This window comes from Galeopterus variegatus, unplaced genomic scaffold (assembly GCF_000696425.1).
Source record: "Galeopterus variegatus unplaced genomic scaffold, G_variegatus-3.0.2 Scaffold6883, whole genome shotgun sequence".
In the NCBI taxonomy this organism is placed as follows: domain Eukaryota; kingdom Metazoa; phylum Chordata; class Mammalia; order Dermoptera; family Cynocephalidae; genus Galeopterus; species Galeopterus variegatus.
In genome coordinates, this window is record NW_007732994.1 from 7,850 (window position 1) to 17,487 (window position 9,638).

Below are 9,638 nucleotides of genomic sequence, written 5' to 3' on the forward strand. Positions count from 1 at the left end.
ATACATATATTCTTAACACATAGACACATTTTAGTTATTCTTCAGAATTGCCTCTGAGCACAAATAGACACAAAAGGTCAGAATCTTGTTATAATTTATTCATAATTTTATTCTTACAAAATTTGTTTTGAAAATTGACTTCTGGGCCGGCCCGGTGGCGCACTGCTGCAGTGCGCCGCTTAGGAGCGTGGTGGCGCTCCTGCTGAGGGTTCGGATCCCACATACAGACCGGTTCCCGCTCACTGGCTGAGCGAGGTGCGGCGCGACACTGAGGGTTGCGATCCGTTGCCGGACACGAAAAAAGACAAAAAGGAAAAAAAAAAAAAAAGAAAATTGACTTCTGAAATGTTTGTTAAAATTAATGCCCTTGAGACCTACCTTAGTCAGCTTTAATTGCTTAAATAATTACATACTGCATTCAGATTCTTGTTAGGGTATGAGCTACAATCAGAGTAGATTTTTTGTTTTTTAAGTTAAAGGAAGAAAGATAAATTCAATAGTCATTAAATGTTTAATACATGATAACTGCCTGTTGTCACCTTATTGAATTTTACATTTTCCTTGTAGCCAGTAGGGTGGGCATAATGTTATAAGACAAATGTTCAGTCAAATCATGACTTTTATGATAATGACAATTGCATTTTTGAAAAAAATCCAATATTTTACATAAAGTCAGTTTATGTTAAGGGAATGCAAAGTTATAATATGCATTATTTATGTTTAATATAAATATATTTATGTAAATCAGAACAGTGATTCAGTACATTTAAAAATTTACCTGCACTATAAATTTTTTAATTTGTACTTTGAAAATTCCCTTGGACTTTATTAAAAAACATTCTATGAGAAATACCAAATTATAAATTAGTTATGTTACTCTAAGATTTGAAGAATTTTTTCTTCCTACCGTGAAAGAAACATACATGTTGAAGAAACCAAGTAAGTCAAACTTTGAAATAAACCAAGACAAAGTAGTAACTGCCTTAGTGGAACAATAAAAGCTTCTGGAACTTTTCCGTTAAAGTGCCCTATAAAACAGAGAGTGAAATCATATTTAGGAAAATTAGAGATGTGATCTCAGTTTCTTTAAAGCCTGTGTTTTTCTGCAAATCCACACAGATTTTTGCATATTAGCCTATTTTTTTCTATATTATTTTCAATACAAGAATAAATTACATACCGTCAAGTAAAGCTGGTTCACTAGGAAGTGGCATTATGTTATTTTACGGGTTTTTTTCTGTTACAAGGTACAGTGTGATATTGTCCTAAAATTTAAGAACCATCGCACAGTGCTTGACTTTGGGATAGATTATGAGTGTGTGTTGTTTTGGTCTGAAGTTGACTTGATTTACAGATATTTTGCTTTAGTGAATATTGAAATAAGTTTGTTTGTTTCTGACTGTAGAAAATTAAGGGAAAATTACCCAGAATTGTTCTTTTTCACATTGGGAAAGTAATTTGAGATTAACAAATCTGGTTAGCTAGAATGGATGATCATCAAAAGTTGATTTTCTCATAAATTCTGTTGCATAAACTTAGCTGCTCTATGTGCAGGGGGCTGGTATTTTGTATCTTTAAGGACTCATTCAGAGTTTTAATAACAATTGGTTTTAAAATATTTTACTTCTCGTTTTAGGCCAGATGTTACAGAGACCTTCAACAGCAAATTTACCACTTTCCAACTGTGTGAAAAAAAGCTCCAGCGGCCTTTCATCTTCTAATCCTCAATCCAGAAGTGCAGCTGCTGGACCATTATCCAGAGCTGCTTCTGAAATTTCAGAAATTGAATATATTGACATTACTGACCAGAATGAGCCCTTCTTAGATGACACTGCTGATCAACAAACCTTAGACAGTTTGAAAAAAGAATTAAATATGCTGAGAACTCTTGCAGGTAATGTTAGTTATTTCACGATGGATAACTTTAACTCTGCCCTCTACCCAATTCTTCATATCTTCCTCAAAGAAAACAAGCAAGCAAACAAAAAAGGCTTTCCATTTCCATCTTTAGCCATCAACCTTCTTTGCCTGTTTTCTTGCATATCCCTTGGTATCACCCTGAACATATTATAAAATATGTGGTGCCCAGCCTCACCAGAAATGGTCCCCCTTAGCCTACATAATGCACAGCTAAATTGTAGTATAAGACCTTGATGTACACATTAAAAAAATCCTTTTTCTCCTTTTTACAAACCCTCTGAAAGGTTAATCTCTGTAGCTTTACAAAAGCCACTGTCCAACACAGCTGTTGGAAAATTGAGTCAGTAGATCTTTTAAAGCAGTGCTTCTTAATCTTCAGTGTATGCACAGATCCTCTGGGATCTTGTCAAAATGTAGATTCTGATTCATTATGTCTGGGGTGGGGCCTGAGATTCTGCACATTCAGCAAGTACCCAAGAAATGCCAGTGCTGCTAGTTGTCAGACCATTGTGTGAGGAGAAATTATACTTGTATATTCTATTTTCAACCTCGATGGAAATAGTCTAGCAGATAGTGACCATATTCTGGAACGTGCAAAGGTCTAGTTCAGTAACAAAACATCAGGAGAAGTAATCCTTTTGTTTTCATCAGAAAGTCATTTTTACAGTTTGAAAGAAGCCAGCTGTAGATCCAAGAAGCGGGCTAGAAAATTCTTTGGTCCTGTAAATTCCCTTGTTTTTTCTGTTTGTGGTGTCCTTCGTTATTGATCTTAGAATAATGACTTTGCCATTTTTCTAAAAGTGATACAACTTTGTTTCGAAAAATTGAAGCAATATAAAAAAATACAAAAAGAAAAAAAGCCACAACCCCCCACAAAATCTAACTCTTTTTTTCTTTTTTGGCACCTGTAAAGTACAGGGATCTCAACCCTTGACCTTATAATACCACACTCTAACCACCATCCGAGCTAACAGGATAGCCGTCTTCTTACTACTCTTAAACGATCAGCATTTTAAACATCTCTGTTTATATCATAAGTCCACATATAAAAATACATAGTTATAAGAGTGAATGGTTTGAAGGAAAGACTGTAATAATTTTATAAGACTAGATTTATGCTCTGAATAATATTTTTATATATACATACAAATATATATATATTTTACCCAACTTAACAAAAGAAAAATTTAAATGAAACTAGAGGAAATTGTACATTTCAGATAAGTATTTTTCACCACAAAAATATCAAGTTGAGCTATATGAAATTACCCATTTGTAGACTAAAGACTGTGGAATATTGGCAGTTTTTTATGTTTCAACCTACAGTTTTACAAATGTCCCTTTAAAATTAAGGGAGAAGGTAAAAAGAAACAATAAGCAATTGAGGCCATTTATAATTATATGTTTTAGTTTTAGACAGTAATGATTAAATTCATATAACAAAAGACGAAGACTTCTTTGTTTATCTTCTTTAAAGTACCTGCTAATCTAGACAGTATAATACACCCCTATTGTACTTAGAATTTCATATTTTGTCAAGGTTTCCTTTTACTTTCTTTTTCTTAGTGAAAATCCATATGGATTAAATACCAGCATTTTTTCCATGGCTTCCCAATCCTGAGAGTTTTATTTTGATTCATCTGTAGATGGCATTTTTTTATTATGTCTGTCTTTTATCTTTATGGCTGATTGGCACATTAACTAGATTCAGTTAGTGGGTCACAATTTTCTTCCCTCCGCATGTTGGGGACATTTCTCCACTGTCTTCTGACCCTGAATATGGCACTAGTTGGTCTTTAGTCACAGTTTTTCTATTTATTTATTTATTTTTATTTTTATTTTTATTTTGTCAATATACAATGTAGTTAGTTATCGTGTCCCATCACCAAAACCTCCCTCCCTCCTCCCTCTCCCCCCTCCCACCCAGATGTGTCCCCTCCATTTTCTCGTTGTAAGAGCTTCAAAAAAAAAAAGTTGAGGTTGTTTTTTTTAACAGTTTTTCTATTTAACTTTTGTTTGGTTGATTTTTTCCTTGTGGGCAGGGATCATGATAGCTCTATTACCTCAGTTCTTTCATATTCGAGAATGTCTGCTACCTTGGTATTTGAATGGCAGATTGGCCTAGGGTAATATCCTTAGGTCACCTTGATCTTAACCCTGTACATACTGCTTTGCCATTTTCTGTTTCTGAATTCTGCTGTGAAGTAATCTGAGGCCACCTTGATTTTTTACCTCACCCTTGGTCTCGCATGTGACAGACTTCTTTCCTGGCTGGCTGCTTGAAAAGTTTTTCTTTTAATCTTTGAAATTTAGTAACTGGACCAGGATTGTGTTTTGGTGTTGATAATTCAGCATTTCTTAAAATGCAGGGTTCTCTTTCTATCAGCAGAATACATACCTCTTAATTTTGAGAGAAATTTTCTGCTCTTATTTCTTTGAATTCCTTTTCTGTTCCATTTTGTTGTCATGAGTAAACACCCACAGGACCCTTGTCTATAGTGAATGCTGAAAGAAAAAATGATGGAGGGGACAGTTTGAGCATGCAACAGAAAGGAGCATTTTTTTCTGAGTTGCGCAAATCAAGAGCAAGGCAGGATCTAGATATCAGAACTTACATATTTTTAACAAAGGCTGGGTTATTTCTATGCATAATCAAGTGGGATGAGCCCACATGTGCAGTGCAGTATCATGTATGTTGCGTGCAATGAACGTTCTCTATGGGGTACAGATTTAAGCATTAAAACAAAAAGGAGTTGGCCTTGTATCATCAGAGGATGGAATTTCAGGCAAAGTCGAGACTTGTTTGCAGCCTCCCAAATCTGGCCCAAACTGGTTAGGACTAATTGGAAGTTATCACTGGGAAGCTGTCTCACCAAATCTGAATTGTTGAATGAAAGGGAAGAAAGGAGAAAGACTGACTGGGAAGACAAAAGAATGAAGAGGTAACTCTTGATAAAAAAGGAGGGGGTTGGTAGCACTCAGTTTGGCTTTTTCCTGCTGAGAAACCTATTTTCTTTGTGTTGGATCCTCTTTAAACAATGTATTACTTATGTTTCCTTCAATTGTTTTAACTAGTTTTTATTCCCTTTTGTGTTTTGAATTTATTGTGATTATCTCAAGCTTGTCTTCTATGTCAGGATTTCAATTTTCACCTATTTATAGTCAACTCTTTTTCACTTGACTTAAAAAACTAGATCTCTAAAGGTGTTATTTTAACTTTTTCTTTCACATTTTTTGAGTATTTTTATTTTGATATAATTTCATACTTCCAGAAAATTTGCAAAAATTCAAGAGTAGTATGAGGAACTCCTGGAGACTTGTATACACTTTGTCCGGTTCACTAGCTGTTTATCTTTTGCCCCATGCATGTGCACAAACACATATACATGTGCACACACACACACACACCTTTTTTTTTCTTCTGAATCATTTGAGAGGAAGTTATAAACACTGTTATTGTTTACCAAAAAATACTTCATTGTGTATTTCCCAATAACAGGAACTTCTCTTTTATAACCAAAGTTCAATGATCAAAATCAGGAAAGTGAACATTGATGCAGTATGATTCTCAAATCCATAGTGCATATTAATTTTTAAAAATTGCCCCAGTGATGTTCATTACAGCTTGTTTTTTTTCTGGTACAGTATCCAATCCAGGAACAGATGACCATTTGTTTCCCTTTTGATGCCTGATATGTTGTTGCTTGTTCTTCGAGATTAGTTTTGCTCCTTTAAAAAAGTTTATTACTTCTTTTATAGCCAAAGGACTTGTGGGGAATTTTCTTATGGTACTGATCTGTGTTTTCTACTAGACTGGTCTTTTATTTTCTTATCCTTTTCATGCTGTAGATTTTTGGATTCTTGTTTATTTGCATAGCTAGTTGTTTCATTTCTTTATATCTTACTTGTCAGTGCTTATTGTGGGTGGCTTTGTTCATATCTTCTGATATAGTGAGTTCATATCTTCTGAAATAGTGAGACTAAATTATCCCTAAAATCTTCTGCACCTGTCAGCCTCTCTTTGGAGCTACTGTTTGTGGGGTTGGGTTTTGCACTCTTTTCTTTATCCTGCCGGCTCAAAGGCATGGGGAGGAGGATAAGACTGAGGAGCTCAGACGCCTTTGATGGAGGATCTGGGCTCACTTGTCTTTTTCTGGATTTTATTCAATTGATTAAACCTGGTTTTCAGTGTGTCTGTCTCTGTGGGGACACCTGCAGCTTTGCAATTTTCTTGACTCTGCTAAGATCTTGAGGTGGGTGTTTAGAAGCTTTAAAAATATTTTGGTAAAGGGACACGAAAATCAACTACGTTGTATATTGATAAAATAAAATAAAATTTTAAAATATTTTAAATGTTTTCTCTTCACTTCCCTTCACCTACTTTTCTCCAAATTGATGTGGCATTGTTGAGACTTGTCAATTCTTTTGATGACTTTCTCTTTCCTGTTCCTAATTTGTTGTCTGTGTATTGAGCAAGGAAGCACGGTGGACAAGAATAGCACCCAGACACCCTCAACAAATCTTGTTTATTTCCTTAGTTGTCCCTTGTCCAAGTTTATTATGTGACCTTGTGTCCCTTTCTTAATTTGTTTCCTTCTATGATTTTACTATACTTTAATTTTTTGCTTTTTCTATTCATTTCATGAGGGCTTGAGAGAAGAGAGTCTATGATTCATCTTTACCTATTATTCATGTGCCTCACTCTAAATTACTAAAAATCAACAAATGGAAATCTCCTTGGAGATAATTTTCACATTAAAGGCCACTTTTGAAATGAATCATGTCAGGTCTGAACTGTATCTAAAGGGATAACCATACAGTTTTTAATCAGAAAATGAAGGGCTTGTTATTTTGATAAATTCCATCATTTACAAATGAAATCCAGTAGCTTATAAACAGTAGGTTTTTTTGAAAAAAAAAAAAAAAACAGCTTTTCTTCTTTCTTTATCATTTTTTTTTTTTTTTCNGTAAAATAAAATTAAATTTAAAAATATTTTAAATGTTTTCTCTTCACTTCCCTTCACCTACTTTTCTCCAAATTGATGTGGCATTGTTGAGACTTGTCAATTCTTTTGATGACTTTCTCTTTCCTGTTCCTAATTTGTTGTCTGTGTATTGAGCAAGGAAGCACGGTGGACAAGAATAGCACCCAGACACCCCTCAACAAATCTTGTTTATTTCCTTAGTTGTCCCTTGTCCAAGTTTATTATGTGACCTTGTGTCCCTTTCTTAATTTGTTTCCTTCTATGATTTTACTATACTTTAATTTTTTGCTTTTTCTATTCATTTCATGAGGGCTTGAGAGAAGAGAGTCTATGATTCATCTTTACCTATTATTCATGTGCCTCACTCTAAATTACTAAAAATCAACAAATGGAAATCTCCTTGGAGATAATTTTCACGTTAAAGGCCACTTTTGAAATGAATCATGTCAGGTCTGAACTGTATCTAAAGGGATAACCATACAGTTTTTAATCAGAAAATAAAGGGCTTGTTATTTTGATAAATTCCATCATTTACAAATGAAATACAGTAGCTTATAAACAGTAGGGTTTTTTGAAAAAAAAATCCAGCTTTTCTACTTTCTTTATTATTTTTATTCTTACATGCTTAACTATTTTCCTGGTCATTCATTTTCTCATACATTAACACCTGTATTTTCACTGGAACACAAGATATATTTCTGTCTCCACACACACACTTATGTGCCCAGCACATAGTAAGTCTTCAAAAAACTATTAAATTATATAAGAAACCAGTTGCTTCCTACATACAGTAAGATAAGATGCTCCTGATAAGCCCAATTTTTAGTCAACTCTAAAGCTGTTTCCATTCAAAAACAATATTTTCTTCTGGACTGCTTTGAGGATTATATTTAGCTATAGTTCATGCCATTTTTTATTCCTTCTACAAATATCTTTGTAAATAGCACTACAATCACTTCTTTAATGAGCTCTCATTTTAGCATAACTTACTTACTAAGGCACCTTGTCAGTTTTTTCATATTGTTATAGCCTGAAGATATTCGGAAAATATCAGAAAATATGCAGTATGAAAAAGTATCTTTAAAAATGCAGTTTAAAGCATTTACGTCTTCAATAGTTAAAAATTATTTGTTTCAAACTCATTCTGATTTGTGGCTTAAGAGTTTTTGTGGTCCTTAAATTTTCACAGCAATCTTACGTTTGTGTAAGTCCACAGCTACTAACTGAGACAAGTGATTAGAGGAAAATACATTTTCTTAAACAAGAAATAATAAAAATCTACATGATACTAGCAGATGTAGCCATATTGTCTGTGAAATAAAATAGTGAGAAAGTGGCTTCCTGATTAACTGAAGCTTCTGTTTATAGGTTGACCATCAAGTAATATATTAAACTGTAAAAGTGCTAATCTAACAGAAATTTATAGTTAGCAAATTAACTGGTAACCCTTGTAAAGACAGCCAGGGTAGATGGGCCAGCGTGGCAATCTTTTGCTTTTGGGTGTCTTCGAATTGTAGAAAACAAATGAGTACACACACACAAGCTACTTGGTGAGGTAGATGGGGCCGGTGCTGTTCTCCATTTCCTCTTTCAGATACAGTGACCACGGCTCTGGGTGATGTAGGAACGGCCCTCATTTTCCCCTATGCAGCAGAGGCAACGCACAAACTCTCACAAACCTGTCCCCACCTTTCTTTGTCTTACCATTGTATGACAATGCTACCTAAATACTTTTGAAATCCTTACTTCAAATTAATAATGTGAGCACTTAAAGGAGTGGGTGTGGGCAGAGGGAAGGTAATGGGGTGAAAGCATGGAGAGAATAAGAAAAGCAGGGATAAACAAGGCAAGACATACTGGCAGAGAGAAAGAACGATGGAAGGAACAGCAAACAGGAAAGGCTGAAGGGCTAACAATAGGGCTCACAGGTGACAGGGCGAGTGTTCTGGTTGTCACACCCTCCTAAATATGAGGATGGAGATATGCAGCTATGCCAGATAGTTCTTTAGGAATTGCTTATTTATTTATTTGTTTATTCTTATTGGGAAATAACCTATCTAATTGGTTCTCATTCTTTGAAGTTTTTACTTGTTTCTTTGGTCCTTTCTCTCTCTGTTTTTTTTTTTTTTTAATGCAAATAGCCATTTGTCTCCCTGTGGACTACAGTTTTATGTATATGTTTTAAATGACTTTATTTTTAGAAATGCACCTTAGAACTCTATCATTAGTCAATAATTCTCAAAAAATTATTACAAAAATAGGGCTCATTCTATCTGCACTGTATGAATTAGCTCTATGCTCACTGAATTAGAACTCAAATGTCTAATGAGTTTGATTACCTTTTCTGGTAGTATTCTTTTTCTTATTGGTTATGAATATTCATGGAGTACAAAGCTAATTTTTCACCACTTGTGCCCAAGATGTGATGGCCAGATCCATACTGGCAGCATGCCCATCACTACAAATTGTGATTATACCCCGTGTCCCCCACCCAATTATCCTCAACCTCCCCCCCATCCCCCTTTCCTCCTCCACTTTATATCCCTAGGCTTGTTCTCTCCCTCTGTAAGTCCAATGCACCACTGTGGTCTTTCTTTTCTTCTTTCTCTCTTAGCTCCCACTTATGAGTGAGGACATGTATATTTATTCCTTTGTGCTTTGCTTATTTTACTCAACGTAAGTTTCTTCAAGTTCATCCATGTTGTTGCAAATGGGAGAATTTCATTTTTTTTT

General features: G+C 34.7%; 1 protein-coding gene across 1 annotated transcript in view; it reads left to right on the plus strand.

Annotated features, from left to right (window-relative positions):
* Positions 1 to 9,638, plus strand: part of LOC103606843 (zinc finger B-box domain-containing protein 1-like) — a gene marked incomplete at its 5' end in the record, with an annotated part of 21,543 nt that overhangs the window by 6,002 nt on the left and 5,903 nt on the right. The window contains one exon of the mRNA XM_008591381.1: positions 1,637 to 1,894. Coding sequence (XP_008589603.1) covers positions 1,637 to 1,894 — 258 coding nt within the window. The remainder of the gene's footprint in view (positions 1 to 1,636; positions 1,895 to 9,638) is intronic.